The 17,740-nt window shown below is 36.6% G+C and overlaps 1 protein-coding gene across 1 annotated transcript in view; it reads right to left on the bottom strand.

The window, feature by feature from the left end:
• prkg1a (protein kinase cGMP-dependent 1a) overlaps positions 1–16,844 on the bottom strand; it is a 94,355-nt gene extending 77,511 nt beyond the window's left edge. Inside the window, 2 exon segments of the mRNA XM_081350775.1 lie at positions 7,304–7,470; positions 16,230–16,844. Coding sequence (XP_081206901.1) covers positions 7,304–7,470; positions 16,230–16,534 — 472 coding nt within the window. The 5' untranslated portion in view covers positions 16,535–16,844.
• Between the last annotated feature and the right edge of the window lie 896 nt (positions 16,845–17,740).

Here is a 17,740-nt window from a genome sequence, read left to right on the forward strand (position 1 = left end):
ATTAATCAAATGAGAACAAATACCACCTTGTCACCAAAATGTTTCCTCATTTTTTTCAGCCCTGAGCAAACGGACATCTTTTTGAGCACAACTAAGAACTATAAACAACACAATACAATATATAGAATATATATTCTATATATATATAGCTGTGCCGCTGCTGAATACATTGTAGGGGAAACACTGTATGGTGTGGGAGTGGCAGAGGTTAATTGTCACAACAAGCGAGAAAGGTTGACATGCATGGAGCACGAACCTCCGGGGAATCGCCCGTAAAAAAAAAAAAAAAAAAGTCAAACAGAGGAGAGTCAAAAAGAGAATGTGACAGAGCTTGTAATAAAACAAGAATCGACAGTGGCTTCCCTTTGCGGAGAAAAGCGACACGGAGATGGTATAAAAGACATCATTAATATAGTCCAAGTGACTCCAGTGGCTCAATCTTAAGTTTATAAAGCGACTAGAATAGGAAATGAATAGTGGAATAAAGTCGTTATTTTGGGGGGGGGGGGGTTTGCACACAAAAAGTATTCTCGTCGCTTTATACACTTAAGATTGAGCCACTGTAGTCACTTGGACTATACAGTATTAACGATGTCTTTAATACATTTTCTGGGCCAGCAAGTTAAGGTGTCCATAAGCCTGCAGGAGGAGTGGTCCGGCTCTCAGATTTCATCAAAAATATCTTAATTTGTGTTCCGAAGATGAACAAAGGTCTTACGGGGTTGGAACAACATGAGGGTGAGTAATTACTGACAGAATTTTCATTTTTGGGTGAACTAACCCTTTAACAGGCGAGTAAGGTATTTTATTGAACAGATCAATTGTCATTTATAGTTTTCTAACAGAGTTCATTGTAAAGCATTAGCCTATCACTGGAATTTATTTTCAAGGAAGTACCATGTCTATTAAAGGGTAAAGCTACAGTAATGTATTAGCTAGTCAGCTTGAGATCCTTTCCATTTAAACTGGTTATATCTATTAAGCTAGTGAATATTTTATGAGCAGTAGGATAACCATATTCATCCACAGTCAAGCAGAGCCGAAGCACAACCAAAACCCATTTTCAACATTGATAAAGTTACATTTAAAATTATATTAAAATAGAAAACAAATTAAAAATTGTAATAATTTTTAACAGTATTGCTGTTTTTACAGTATTTTTGATCAAGTAAACGATCAAAAAACGTACCGACACCAAACCTTTGAAAGGTAGTGTAAGCTAAAATAATCATTACACCATATGCTTTAAGATCACATTAAAATGAGAGGTTAGAACATGCAAATAACTTCTCAGGTAAAGTCAGAGTGTGAGATAAAATTCAAAACAGGCTAAGAATTGAATAAAAAGTGACCGACAACAAGCCATAAAAGTCCAACATAAAATTATACTGTGACTATCTGAGCCATTAAGGAATTAAATATTAAATATGAACAAAGTTTATCAGCACCGCAAGACATAGTCAAATAGGACATTCATAAAATCATCAAAGTTATTAAGCTTAAATATCTACAGCATCCCTTACAAAACAGAAGTGTATTCAAGTGTGCTATTACTATAGGCTACTTTTAAACAAAACAAAAAAGTATAGGCTACTTTCTTATTTTAGTCTATTTTTTATGTACTTCTCAGAAATATACTTAAAATTGCACTTCAGTATACTTGACTTATACTGACACAAAAGTATTTTTGGTCTATACTTGTACTCAATATTTTGATCGAGATATACTTAAAAGGATAATTAGGTATTCTAAGTATACTTGGCTTGTAGTTGTGTTTCTTCTCTTGATTGTGTAGCCCATTAAATACACAGACAAAGTTGTAAAGTTTAGCCCAGGGTTTAATCACACTGAAAAGTTGTAGTCATTTTAAGTGTCTCAAATGTTTTTTCCCAAAGCTAATTCACACACCACCACAACAGGAAGTAATAATGTCCAATAGCATGACCTCCAGTTCCTCCTCTGACAGACAGGAAGCTATGACCCTCGGGGTCAAGGACATTGTTGTGAACAACTGATTACATTTCCCAACACACACTAATGTGCTTCTTTGGCAAAGAAAGGAAAATCTCTTGTGATGCCACACAGCAACATGTTAATGGCTGGCATTGTAAGATGACAGGTAAGCCTCCTTCTGGCTTGCTCAAATTAATGTTTACTCTGTCATGGTTATTAAGCACTATTGTTCAGAGCAGCTCAACTACTATTTATGCCCAACAGCCAAACATCTCTTACCTATGATTCACAGAGATAAGAGGAAGAGGAAGAGAGAGAGAAAGAGAGAGAGAGACAGAGATGTTCCCCTGACATGAGCTCTACTAAACAAACATTAATAACACAGAGACAGATGCTAAGTGATCAAACAGACAGGAATGAAATAATGCATGAAATGAAATAAAGAGAGCGGACTGTAGATAAGGCCGCTAAAGACAGATATTAAATGATGGGAGATTGTCTTGTGTTTACTCTGCAGGCTGAAATGAACTCTCCATGCTGTACATCTGAGTAAAACAAAAACATTAAGCAGGAAATTCAGAGCGGGACTTAATTTTATCCATTGGGATTTGATTGGACTGGGAAAAGTGACACATACTTTTGTATTTTTATATTGGTATATATGTTTCCCTGCTCATCTGGCTCTGGTTATATCAGTAGAAAAGTAAAAGCCATTTCAGAGCAGTAATAGACACAGACCAATATATAGGATCGGCTGATAGATATATATATATATATATATATATATATATATATATATATATATATATATATATATATATATATATATATATATATATATAAGCATTGTTTACGTTTGTTCAAGTTCATGTTCTCACAACATTGCATTGTTAGCATTCATAAAAATGTTACCGGCAACTAGCGATTGGCACTGTTTCATATACTCGCTATTCGCTAACAACGTTTTTTTAACTCGCATTTGGCGCTTGGCTAGTGTTAATTTTAGGCCCTGGGGTCAGTTGCATAAACATAGCCATAATATTCAGACTGTGTCTTAAGTACTAGTATGACAGCGGTTAGTCAAGGGGCAATCAGTCTTACGTTTTAGTATCAAATTAGACCAATCTACATGTATAAGTAACTGACTTAAAACAGTAATGAACAGTATAAAAGTAAAAAGTAAAACATGTATTACTAACTTTTAAGTCTAGTCTTAGCAGTTTATGCAACCAGTCACTGTACTGTATATTTAAACACTATTGTTTCAAAGTTTGGGGTAAGAATTATTTTTTTGGGGGATTGGGATCAAACGTGAATGTAAAGACAATTGCTGCTGAAAATTCCATGACTAAATATTGCATAAAATAAATGCATCAATACTTTTACAAATTAGAAACATTAATAGAGAAACACTGTACTGGCACACTTATTTTACACAATTTACTGAAAAATGCACTTAAAACATTGAAAATATTTTGTATTTATTAATTCATTTATATGTATTTAATACTTTTAATTAAAAAATAAAATATAGAATTAAAAAAACAAGGTCTGTTGACTGTCTGTACTTCAGACATATTCCCACACTAAACGATGCTAAAATGGATTAAAAGTAAAGAAAATAAAGTTTTAAAGAAAAAATAAGCAAATGGAAAACCATTAAACAGGCAACAAAGCACCTGGTAAGAGTAAAAGCAACAGAAGTTCTTGTGATATCAATGTCTTATAAAAAAATACCAAGTGTTACAATATTTACTTACAGATAAAAGAGAAAATTATGGTGAATTTACAACCCAGTCTGTCAAAGTGACAGATAATGATTATCTGTAGCACCGCCTCTGCACTCCTTTCATGCTGGTTAACCATGGTTCTGACGGTCATAAAGTAATTGCAAACTAACAACATTGAAGAACAGAACATTTTTCAATCAGTGAATTCTATTCAAGTTTTTTTTTCTTTAAAAACATGGATAAATCCATTCAGCAGGAAGCGATGAAGTGGTTTGGAATGAGTCATTGTTGGAAAAACTGGTTACAGATTGAGGCCCCCAGCTTGAACTTAGAGGACTATGGGCCCTCTAGTCAATCTGTGCTTGCACATTTGTCATCATTAATGTCAGCCTGAAGTCAAAAGTGTCATATTGTGGTCAATTCATCAGTGCATAAATTTATGTGTGTGAACATCATAGAAGAAAATGTTACCATCAGTTAGTTTTAATTAAAACTAGTTAATTAAGCTTTTTTGTGCTATTTTCATATTCCGGGTTTAAATTTGTCTTTGTGTCGACGTCACAGGATATGATGTTTTCTTGCACCATAGTATATCGATGACTCATCTGTGTCTCATAATTATTCATGAGACTGCGTGTCCTTATCCTATGAGAAGACGCTTTGCTTAAATATTCACGACAGCACGCATTCATTTCCTATGACAGATGCTTCAAACTGTAAGATCGCAGAGTAAGTGAGAGATGCATTAATGAATCAAAAATTATTTTGTTTTTGCTTTGTAAGAGTTTCTGTGTCACATAAGTTCATTCAATAGAGTCTTAGACACAAACACGATTCATCCACAGTGTGAGTTACCAGTCCTTGCGGTCCAATAACCGATCAAACGGCTTATAAAAAAAAATGACGATACATTATGTATTATATATACTTATATTTATATTTTCAATGCAAAGTACAAGTGTGAATGGCTGTGCATTTATTTGTGCATCAAATTATAGCTGTCACAGGATATGGTGAATGTGATTTTACCAAGTACAACAGGTTCCTTCACCATTGTTGTTGATCCTGGTACAACATTCCAGTCAATCAATCAGATTTGAGGGACAAGTTTACAGTTTATGTCAAGTTCAGGCTTACAACCATGGGTTAGGTGTTTAGAGGTAGGGATATGGTTAGGACTATATTTTCGGACAGGAATGTTGTTCCAGGATCAACAAAATCACGACACCCACTTTTGTAGCATTTTTTAAAACTGTGATAAAAACGAACTGGTGCCCCTTTAAAAACATATCGGTCAACCACTATTTCAGACATGGAAAAACTAATTATTTAAGATTATATGCCCTGACGAGTCGTGCTTGGGGTCAATTTTGATTTCATGTCTTTGAATAGTAACACTTTATTCTCTTTTGCAGGATTTTTGTGGTTGGCTTCTTCTCTTGGTTACTGGTAAATGACTTTTGGGTGGTATGAAATCATGCATCAGATATACACAAGCTGCAATACTGTATTAGAGCTGACATTATCTACAGTCCTTAAGCATGTCTTTATTTATTCAGATTGGGGCTAATTAGCAAGGCAACTTCAGCACACAGGCTAATATGACATTCAATGCACAATAATGGCATGCAGGGCATCATTTCCTGTCTAGGTTCTCAAATCGTAAGGCCAAACTAATTATCACAGCTGAAATGTCCCTCTTGTGTGATTGAGAACTTAAATACTATTCACCCGCTGATATATCTCATCAACATGAGCTTTATTTGGACCAAAAAATACAGGACTCGCTTAATGTGATTTTGGGCATCAAATGGTAATGCTGGTCAGTTTAGCTCGGATCACTATTATTGATCCTCCAACCTCCATCACTGACCTTTTACTCTGGAATGAAGACCTCAGTTTTAATGAATAGATGACCTGAATGGAGGATCATTGAATAGAAGTAATTTTGTATCTCACAAGCGCTTTACTGCTTTGCCTTTGCAGTCTGTATTGTCCATTTCAGCCAGTCTCACATGTAAATAATTACATCTGGAAGACAGAACCCCTGCTATGAAAAGTTTGTTTCTCTTTCTAATAGAAACTCTCAAAGGAATAGTCCTTATTCTCCCTCTCTTCCATCTCAGTTCTCTCTGAATCTTTTGCTCTTCCTGATTAGTTGCTGTTTTCTATGGCAGTAACTTAATGTGGCAGAGCTAATGCTGAGAGAATAGATTTGATTGATTAAAAATAGGTTTTTGCCTATGTTTTATTCTATTTTTTTTGTATTATTACAGAGAAAAAAACATATTGTGATGTGTTCTGGGTGTTTATGCAGCCAATATCCACTCTGTCATTTACTAATTGGCTTGTGCCAGGATATGGTGTGTTGGGCATGTGCCCAATTTGTACCACAAAAGCATTAAATCTCTGGAGCATGACTAACGAAATCTCTTAATTCAAACCAAGTGTTCCTCCTTTCCCTCCGGAACACAAAGAGGAAAGACAGAGCAAATCCTGTGATCCTAAGAAAACACAAAAGCTCTTTTATCAAATGAAACCACAGAAACTGAAAGATGTAATGACATCAGAGACAGGTGGCTGACACAATCCTAACCTGCCTTTTCCAGGTGTCACCAAAACAAGATCAAATATTTAATCAAAATTGTAAATGAGTATCAAATAACACTGATGTTAAAAAAAAAAAAAAAAAAATCTAAAAATAAGTGTTCGCAAAGAAAATCACATGGACAGGAAAGTAGGCTTATATTCTCCTGCTTCAAGTGTTACACTAATGTACTGTATCACAGTCAGAGTCTGTTGTTGTACTTGCAAAAAGTGTTTTCATACATTTAATAATATACAGCATTTTGACTAGGACAAATTCTCGTTCATAACATTGCTTAAATGCACTAACTAATAATTGTGGTGCAAAGAAACATGAATCATTACTAAACGTGCATATATTAATTATCTATGCATGTTAGAATTTTTATTTTTATTTTTTCTAATTTGAAAACAACTGACACAAAGAGTCTGGCCAATCTACTCTACATATCAGCATTAGTTTGAACTTTTTTAACTGTAAAAGCCCATATCAATAGAAGTCTAACAGCTGGGTTTGGTTGCTCTGACTGGATCAATTTAACAGGCACCTATCATCTCTAATCACAGGGTCAATATTCTGGATCCACTCAGAGGATCTACAGCAGAAACACCAAATGCGACCGAGTTTGACCTCACGCACTATAGACACTTCTTGTGTGTGGCTGGTCTTTTCCTTACACAAAAATTTCATATGGCTTTAGATTCTTTGGAAGACAGATCATAAGTGGTACAGAAAATTGTTTGATAGTTTTTTTGTTTTTTTTTTGGCAGCCTGGCAGTTACTTGCCATCAAGGTTAATTGAATTAAACCAAATTACTCAGACATTGTGCAAAATTTCTCCTTTTGTTATTCATAAATCTATTCAAGGTTCAAAGACATGGCAGTGAGTAGGCCTAAATAATGACAAAATTGTCATTTTAGGTGAACTATGCCTTGCTAAACATATTTAAAGGACAAATTCTCTCTCTATGTCTCTCTCTCCCCTCTCCCTCTCCCTCTCTCTCTAAGGAACTGTTCCATTCCCGTCTCTCACCTTCCATGACATAGACGAGGGAGCCCACGTCCCCTTCTTTAATAATACAGCTGTTTTTGTCATAGTCCACCGGATACATACAGTCCACTATCTCCTGGATCTGAGACATCTCCAGATTCTTCATGAAGTCATTGTCCAGGATAGCTGACTTAATCAGTTCCTTTGACCTGTACAGTGCAGAAAAACAGTGTTAGGTAGGGCTGTAACAATACTTTAACATAGCAAAGACAATGACTAAACAGAACACTAACTTACTGCTTACTACAAACTGCTAATACTGCCTACAATTTAAAGGGGAGGGGGGTGAAATGCTATTTCATGCATACTGAGTTGTTTACACTGTTAAAGAGTTGGATTCCCATGCTAAACATGGACAAAGTTTAAAAAATTAAATTGTAAGTTTGAAGGAGTATTTCTGTGCCAAAAATGCTCCTTCCGGTTTGTCACAAGTTTCGGAAAGTTTTTTTCGAGTATGGGCATGTGTGACGTCAGATGGGGCGGAATTTCCTTATACGGGTCCTAAGGGCACTTCTATCGGAAGAGCGCGGGCGCGCGCGCAACCGTAGACCAGAGCAAGAGAGCGGAAAGCAGTTCGCCCATCATCACAGCGCTCTGCTCGGCTTTAGGGAAGTCAGTGTCACCAAAGAAGTGGGTTTTTAGTTGCCAGGGCAAGACATCTCTGCACAGATTCCCAAAGAACCCGGCGTTAAGGGACCAGTGGATGGAGTTTGTTTTTCCAGAGCATCAACGGAGTTGTGCAAGACTGTTTGTTCCCTGCATTTCGACGATTATTGTTTTATAAACAAGGCCCAGTTCGACGCCGGATTTGCAGATCGTCTAATACTTAAGGATGGAGCAGTCCCAATGATAAAGGTTCACGGTCGTGAGTAAAACTGCTTGTCTGCTTCAAATGTCTGTGTGTTGTTAACTATCGGCGCGTAAGCACAGCCCACACGGCACGCCTCCAGCCGCTCGTTTTTTTCCGGAAAGACTCGGAACTGCCCATCTTTCTTTTATAAATATAATAAAACTGAAAACTGAAGGATGCAGTACTACTCTATAGGTACTCAAGATTAACATGAGATTGACTGAAAATGAGTGTTTCACCCCCCCTTTAAGAAAAATAGTTTGTACAACAATGCATTATGCAACAATAAACATTTCAAGCAGTACCATGCTAAATTATGGTCATATGACCTCATTATGATTATGTGCAAATTTACTTTGTGATGTCTACTAACTCTAAACTTTTGGCAATAAAAAATAAAATAAATAAATCTATGAGTAAAGAAAAAGTTGTAAAAAATAATAGCTGATACTGTCAATATTATCTATACATGGGTGAGTTTCATTCACCATATGGAACTGCAAGGTAATGCAGAACACTTTGCATTGTTGAATATAGAATACAATGCCGTGTGCTAATATGTTGTATAGATTTTGGCAAATGTAGTGCAAAATCCAGGTATTATAATTTGCAAACTATGCATACATACACTGCAGAAATAGTAAGAGCTGCATGATAGTAATCTGAACATTGCCAATGAGATGCTTCAGGAATTAATCAACAGGGAATGTGGGTTATAAAAAGAGATGGAATGAAGGGGATATTTCGAAAGATGAAAGTAAACAGACAAAGTCTCTTAGTCGGTGCTGGACGTCACAGCAAACAAATATCAGAAGACTGGCAGAAAATGAGGATTTCAAAAGTTTGCATCACAGACACACACAGATACACAAATACACTCATTTCAACCAAAAGTCAATGTAACCTTAACCTCCCACACAAGGACTGAACACAATGAGCAAAATATTTCCAAAGATATGAAATATCAGATGCAAAACTCTGTTTGTTCCCATGATGAAATACTTCACTAATATGAAGTGTGTAAACACTGTGGCTCTGTTGCACTATAAAAACATTGCTCTTTTTTGTTGTTTTTTGTTTGTTTTTTGAGCAGCCAGAGAGAACTTGCACGACCCTTTTAAAGCGGGATCTGTTTGAATGAAAAATGGCAGACGGGGCTGAGTGTTCTGGAAACCTGTTTGGAAATGAAACTCGAGTCATTATTTATGCAAATCCGTTTAATTCTGCAAAATGACATTTGCTTGCTCATGTGATGGTGGATGAAAAAACCTGGTTTGATATGGTGGAGTGTGTCCTTCAAATCTCATTATCGTTGTTTATACGCCACTTCCGGGCACTTCTTGTGGACAATACTCTGTTTTTGTAGACCTGGACTCACACCAGACGTCTGATTTAGTTACTAAAACCCAAAAACGCTCACCTATGAACCACACTGTGTTTACATTCAACAGACACGCTCCGCTGTGAGCAGAAATAGGACCTTTTTAAGATCTCTGCAGTAGTTTACGTACAACTTTCACTTTCACACAAGGATAGTCTCACCCTGAGGAAAATTGTATTGACTTTAACTTGGGAGAAAAGTAGAAACAAATTTGACAACTACTGACATGCAACAAAATTAAAGAGCAATAAAATGAATTTGAATGCCATTGCTCAGTTCATGTGTTGTTGGAGGATACGTGAGATCATTTTGAGATTAGTAGGTTCTTCAGGAGAAATATCCTGGGAAGCATAAAAACAAAGTGACCATATAATGCATTTAATATCTCTGCTTTACCGTTTGTGCTCTGTTTTGCTGTATTTTTGCATGGCAGTCTGTATTCTAGATGACATTGGCTCTCTGGAGGAACAGTCAGAAGAGATGTTTTACATCCAGTAAAAGCACAGAGATCACTGGCCTCATTTAAGACAACCTCTGGATCATCCATAGCCTCTGTTTGTTTGACTTGAATTTTTACTCACTGCCTTTTTCAGGAGGATCATTCACGTCACACAGGTCGACAGACTGTCTCCCTTAAAAGGACAAAGTATGCCAAGCAAAGAAAATTTGGAGAAAGCTGTGGACGTGGAACTGAACGTCTTGTACAAAGACACTGAATAGATCTTGCACATAAAAATTCCTACAACAAGAAAGTTGAGCATCGGTAGGTATTTTGTTTGTCTTACAACATTTTTCGTCAAGGGAATGGTATTAAAAAATACTGGAGGACAAAAAACCTGAAGAATGAATTCTCTGTTCCCAGTGCAGAGGACTGTCCGGAGGGTCTGTATTGATTCACATGTTCTGCCCTCTCTGCATGACTGCTGTGTTCTGTGGTCATCAGATGTGTATGCTAATGAGTTAATGGCCATATCTTCCTCTGTTCATTATGCCCATTTTCTAGACAGAATGCTAAAACAGGAAACAAAGTCTCATGGCAGATAACAGCTCATGCTGCACATAACCTGAGACAAATGAATGTCAAGTTGATGTATTTCTAGATTTAAGCTGCAGAATTAATGGACAAATAATCTGTCCTTTATATTTTGAATAAAAACTGTACTGTTGATGCCTATGACCATAAATGCCAAATGTGATGTACAGTATATTGATTTTAGCCATATTCTGACTCAGTGGAATAGAATTATTTGCAATTTCCAAAGAACAGCAGCATGAACTTAATATAAGGACAATCCAACTGCATAAATCTGGTTAAGAAGGCCCAAGTTAGTCCAGCCATACTGGCATTTCATTTTCTATTCCTGTAGTATACAAGTACAGGTCAGTGTTGTTAACTAAAACTAAAAGAAACTATTAAAAAAATCAGTTTCAGTTATTGAATACAATAAAATATAAATATATTAGATTTCAAAAAAAAAAAAAAACGTAATCCAAATCCAATCCAAAGGAGCCAAAATCTGTTAAGGAGTAATTAAATGTAACAAATCACGTAATAATTGACCATCTGTTATTGGAAACCTTTGATAATTGCCTTAATCTTTCAAACAACTGATAAGTCATCAAACTACATTTTATAAAAATCACCTGTCAAGTTTATCAGCATATGAGAGTCAAATTGGATGACTAGGGACTCAAGATCTCAAGCTCATTCATTTATCTATTGCCCAAATTAAACTGGTCAAGAATAGAAAATTATTGAAAATATTCAAATCCGGGATGCACCGATCCACATTTTTTCACTTCCGATCCGATCCCGATACCTGAATTTGGATATCGGCCGATACCGATACTATTCCGATACCAGAGCTGTGTTTGCTTTAATGATTATTATCATTATTGTTTATTTTATATGATGCTGAAATAAACTTCTCTCAACAGGCAAGTATGATATGTTACTTAAAGTACGTATGTATGTCCCAAAAGGCAACTTGAGGTAAGAATAAAGTCAAAAAAAGAAAGTCAGAAAAACAGGAAATCCTGTTAACAGGAAAAATCCCATTCTGAAAACAAATATGCAACTGTAAGGGTTTCAAATTTATTGTCATGTCAATATTTATTACGTTCCCAAAAAGTCAAATACTTTAGTGTTGAAATATAAGAAAAGTGCAAGTGTAAACATCTTACACACACACTATCTGAAGGGTGATCCTCGCTCTGATGCGGTAACGTTAACTCTCTCGATGAATGCTCGATCAACATCAGCATCTTGCAAACAGACAAACGGATTTCGCTTCAGACGCGCGTCAATTTCGCTTCAAACGTTTGCTTTTTATGCGCGTCAATTTTTCTCTGGACGCGCGAATGGATTCAAAATATTCAAGCGTCCAACTAGACGCGGTAGACGAGAATTTGACACGCTATTCATTCGCGTTTGGTGTGAACGCACAGTAACGTGGTGCTTTTTGAAATGTTTGATTGCGTTCGTTGTGTTGTACGACGCGAGGGAGCTTAAAAGAGCTCTGAATTACGGCTTCGCAAACATTGCATTTAGCTGTCTTGCTCTGCGGTGTTTCCAGTATGAAGTTAAGTATTTCCACACAGCGGACGTTGTTGGCTAGTCGCAAACTGCGGAATGGATTTCCTTAGCGGGAGCGTGTCTCATAGAGCCGCGCCTCCGTTCAGGAAATCCATTCCGCAGTTTGCAGCCAGCTAGCAGACTAGCCGGCGGGAATCACTTTTGGATTTCAGCAGACAACGTTAAGCAGACATGATTCATGGATATCGGATATCTCCGCAGGTTGGATCGGGAAAATCCGATACGTGAATTAAGCTGGTATCGGGTCCCGATACCGATACTGGATCGGATCGGCCCCATCCCTAATTCAAATCGTAAATGTCAGATTGCATAGTTCCCGGATAAGTTTTTCAATTAGACTGGCATTTATTATCTTAGCATGCAGAGTATTTCACTCACTTCCCTGATTATTCCCATTCAATTTCAGCAAGTAAAGAACACATTTATATCTTCTCTGATAAACAGCAGGTTGAAGCCGCTCAGGCTGACATTTTCTCCCTCTTCTCGGCGTGATTGATGCCCATTAGTGTGTTATGTCAAAACTTTAACTAAACCGCTCAATTCATACAGTATAGATTAGTTTTACGATCTCTTTAAGAACTTTTTGAAGCATCAAAGTGGTAGTTGCGTAGCTGTCAATGGAGGGACAGAATAAGCTCTCAGATTTCATCAAAATATCTTCATTTGTGTTCCGAAGACGAACGAAAGTCTTACGGGTTTGGAACGACGAGACGGTGAGTAATTAATGACAAAATTTTCATTTTTGGGAGAACTAACGCTTTAAAAATAACAAGTGTTACGTTATTCTCCTGACGTCTGAAAATAAAACATGAAGGACATTTTACAGCTCATTCAGTCAAACTGATAAGGATTATTTGTAGCGCAACATTATGATTTTAAATTATTTGTTTTAATTTTTTTAACTAGAGCTTCCCCAAACCGGAAGTGCCTCCTATAATCTAAAACGCAGGCTAGTTAGGAAAAAGGTGGATATAGAGAGGTCAAAGAGTCCAATTCAGACATTCCTATATCGGTACAGGACTTCAGATCTATGATATTTCAAAAAGACCTCAGACAGTGCAAATGTCAGAGACCAGTTCAGAAGAGACATTTCAATCTAGACTTCAAAAAACACTTCTGGTCTTTCATCATTACAGCCTATCAAGTGCCACTGCAGAGGAAAATGCAAAAAAGAAACAGAAACAGGAAGAAAGAAGATGCAATTATGAGACAAAGACACTGCAAATGACATTCAAATGGCAAAAACACTGATTCTACCGAAGGAAAGAAAGGGGTATGTCACTCAGTATCGTGACATTTGAAATAATTTGCCTTTACTTCTAAAAGAAAGCAGCAGGACATTTGATCCATTAGCATAGGACAAGCGAAATAAAAAGAAGCCTTCTCCCTGACCACACACAAAGATGTAGAATCCTCTTCAAAAACATTATGAGGATTTAAAAGACTAACGCAATATTGACGTTCCCATCTGCCAGCCCAACCCAAACTGATATGGAAGATTTTTCTTTTAAACCTTCATAATCATTCCTTGAGGTGCTCATTAGCTCAAGATACAAGCAGAATAGAAGAAAAGGCAGGACAAGCTCCGCTGTGGTGGGGTTTAAAGGGTTTTTTCTGTACAAAACAAGGTAACATTGTAAATTAGTAGCGTTGAGCTGTAAATGTCAGTTGCAGAGAAGATGGAGGAGGCCACAATGCTCAGAAACAGAAGAATGATGTTCCTCTGCTGCCAAACCACTGGATGCAAATGAATTAAGGGTATGTGTGTTCATGACAGCAGGTTGAAACACAAAGATCCTTCACGTTCAGGCGAACTGTTTAGTCGTGGCAGTGTCTATTTCAATTGAAACATGACACACTACTGTGTGCATAATAACAGATGATCATGTAAATAGTGTTCGTGATCCACCTGCTGCACGATATCATGCTGCTTTGATAAGCAAATGATCAGTCCGTAAAACAAAGCAGTTATTAAATGGCAGCCTTTGGGTATGTCCCACGTCCCTGCTCTTATAACTACTCAGTGCAGGAACAATATTCCTGGTTCAGATTTTTCCTTGTGGAAAATCAAACATTCTTGGAGCGTCATCATTAAGATGCTTCTGCAAATGTCAATGAATGGCATTTTGAACAGAACATAATGCGTTTTTTTTTTTGTTTTTTTTATTCGGATTTACACCAGACATCAGAATGATTTCAACAAGTTACCATGGAAACCAAAGCCAAAAAAAAAAAAAAAAAAAAATCAACACCATTTATTGCTGCTTAAGTAAAACTATGGTAATTTGGTACATAGCTACCACTGTCATAAAAAAAAATGTGTAAAAATAATTGTTGTTATGTTATTCTAGCAATGACTATGATAATGTTTAGGTAATGCACTAAAGAACAACAGGTGAGTTCAGTGAAAAGTGAAAAGTATATGCATACTTCCCCATGTAGTAGATATGCAAAAATCAGTAAGTCAAATCAGTATAGGGTGTCTGAATATACAATATGACACACTAGGCAAATATTTGGTTTATGGAAACTGAAGCTTCTTGTTTCCTTGTAGGGATCCTGCATGTTAGGTTTAAGCTATATAAAGCTAGCATTAGCTATATATAGCCTATCTGGTCAGATTCATACAAACCTAGAGATCCTTGAGCTGGGCAGCTTTTATTAAAGTGTAAAGAAACCAAGAAAGTTGTTCTTGTTACACTGCAGCTTTTTTTTTTTTCTTTGTGGTTGTTGTTAGGCTACTTATGGAAGCTTGTTTCCGCCACAGAATACAAATTTTAAAAGATAATTGCGACTTTTTATCTCACAATTGCGAGTTTACATCTCGCAATTCTGACTTTATTTCTCCGAATTGCGAGATATAAAGTCAGAATTGCGTGAAATAAAGTCGCAATTGCGTGTTATAAAGTCAGAATTGCGAGATATAAAGTCAGAATTGCGTATTATAAAGTCAGAATTCTGACTTTTTTTCTCGCAATTGCGACTTTATATCACGCATTTCTTACTTTATAACACGCAATTGCGAGTTTATATCTCGCAATTCTGACATCTTTTATCAGAATTGTGAGATATAAACTCACAATTGTGAGATATAAAGTCCAATTCTAAGGAAAAAAAGGACTTTTTTTACCACAGAATAGTTTATATCTCACAATTCTGACTTTATAACACGCAATTGCGACTTTATGTCGTGTAATTCTGACTTTATATCTCCCAATTGCGACTTTATTTCTCAGAATTGCGACTTTATTTCTCAGAATTGCGACTTTATTTCTCACAATTCTGACTTCATATCTCGCAATTCTGAGAAAAAAAGTCACAATTCTGACTTGATATATCGCAATTGTGAGAAAAAAAGTCAGATTTGTGAGATAAAAAGTCACAATTATTATTATTTATTTATTATTCAGTGGCGGAAACAAGCTTCCATAGCTACTTCATAGGTCCTATAGATTAATGTTGTATTTGTAGAGCTGTATATAGTGTTTAAAGTCATTAAACAGTGTTTAATGACTTTAAACTCTAAATTCAACATCTAAACTCTAAATTCAACATCAAATGACACAAAGTAAACTGACCCTTTTAAAATTTCCATGTTTCTCAGAAGCGGAAGTCGTCATAGTTGGGTAAATTTCTATAGTGGTAAATGAGAGACTAAATATATTTTTAGTGCTTCCATTTGCTCAAAAAACAAAAGAAAAACTATATTTTTCACAACTTTCTAAAAGAGTAAAAAATAGAGAGATGACAGAAAGATGTAAATTTGTCTGCAGCCGCTGTAGCCTATAAGAAACACACTCACAGCAGTGTTAAAACTAGTACATTTACAATTAAAATTAAATATAAACAACTTTGCAGGATTTACAATGCTGATGGCCGTTAAAACGCGTCATCACAGTCTGTGAAAAGGGTCCAGCAATGTGCTATGATGACTCTAGTGTTGCGTTACAGTTAAAATTGGATTTCAATATAAGTTTTGATGCGGTATTTGATGCTGTTAGCCTATTGACGTTCGACGGTAAATGCAGTATATTCTTTTATATCTTACTGAATGATTTTTTTAATGATCAAATTAACCTACTTGGCACTCTTGGGGACGTTGGGCAGAGTCACGTGACTCAGCTGCTGGACGTTGGCTGGTTCGGCGCTGATCGCCTGTCGTTTGGTGCGCTGGTGCTCCTGAAGCTCCGAGCGGCCCTGGACCTGTTGGGTCGCCGGGCGAATTATGGAGCGGTACTTATCCAGTTCGTTCTGCAGTTTCTGAATCAGTTCGTCTTTCTGGTCCAGTTCGAGCTCCAGTTCGTCAATGAGAGCATCTCTCTGTCTCAGTTCTTCAATTTTCTCCTGAAGCGCGTATTGGAGGTCGCGTAAAGTCCCCATCATCATCCCTTCTGAACCGAATAAAACCGAACAGAACCGAATAAAACCGAACAGCACAGCACTTTTAGTAACTTTACTGAGAGGAAAGAAACACTGAGCACTAAACCAGCTTCTATTCAACTCTGAAAGGAACTAGGCTACAACTACAAAACGAGAAGAACCTGTGGGGGGAAAGTATCTCAGTGTTTCCGTGTAAAAAAAAAAAAAAAAAAGGAAAAGGGAAATAATCAGCGCTCAATACAACAGAGCCGCACAAATCCTCAGCACTGTAAGAAGCGTAGCCGTGTGAGCGGAGCGCGCGTCGCTCGTGGGCAGTGACGTGATAAATGAGTTGAGCACGAGAGTGCACAGAACGCTCGCGCGCGTCACAGAAGAGCGCGGGATTCTTAGACAGTCAGTATTGATGTTCAGCTCTGTACAGCTGATATAAGTTTCGAAATGTGTGAGACCCAAACACAGAGAACACCAGGGTTAGCTGAAGTTGTAATTAAATAAATGTTTTTTTTTTTTCTGGCAGCGGTTCTGCCTGTTGGTAAAAAAAAAAAAAAAACAAAAAAAAAAAAAAAACTATTTTAGCCTTTTTTTTCTTTTTTTGAATCAAAATGTTTTTTAGAATTATTTTCGAATCGTGGATCATGCTCTTGGAAAACCAGCAGATATGAGCTCAATGAAGTCAGAAATTCCAAACTAAAATTCCAAATGATAATATTTTATATTTTTTTCATAATATTACTATAACTGTTGGTTGAAAAAGTGAATAGGCCTATATAAAAAACATACTAGCAAACATTATTGCAAAAATCAACACATTTAGGCTATATGAAGAGAAAGAAAAAGAATGATTCTCAGGACAAGATCAGGCAAGTTGTCACGTGTTTTATGTTTTCATTTAACATAATGAATTAATAAAAATTTATATTGGCCAAAGAATGGTTACCACCAGAGACACCTTGTTTAAGAGCCCTAGTTTTACTATTTACAAAAGTGCTCTTGGAGGGCCCTGTAAACAGCGCATAATTTAGTTCCAACACACACCTGTAGTTTGCATATAAGCCTATATGGCTTGATTAGCTGGAGCAGGTGTGTTTAATTAGGGCAGGTTTCTGTTGTGACAACCCCAGCTAATGTGATTACATTCTCCTCTACTGGGACATTTACATGTTAAATGAACTGTCTCATTCTTGGAAAAACACACTGGAAATTATCAATTGC

This window comes from Scardinius erythrophthalmus (genome assembly GCF_964197995.2).
Source record: "Scardinius erythrophthalmus genome assembly, chromosome: 21".
Classification (NCBI taxonomy): domain Eukaryota; kingdom Metazoa; phylum Chordata; class Actinopteri; order Cypriniformes; family Leuciscidae; genus Scardinius; species Scardinius erythrophthalmus.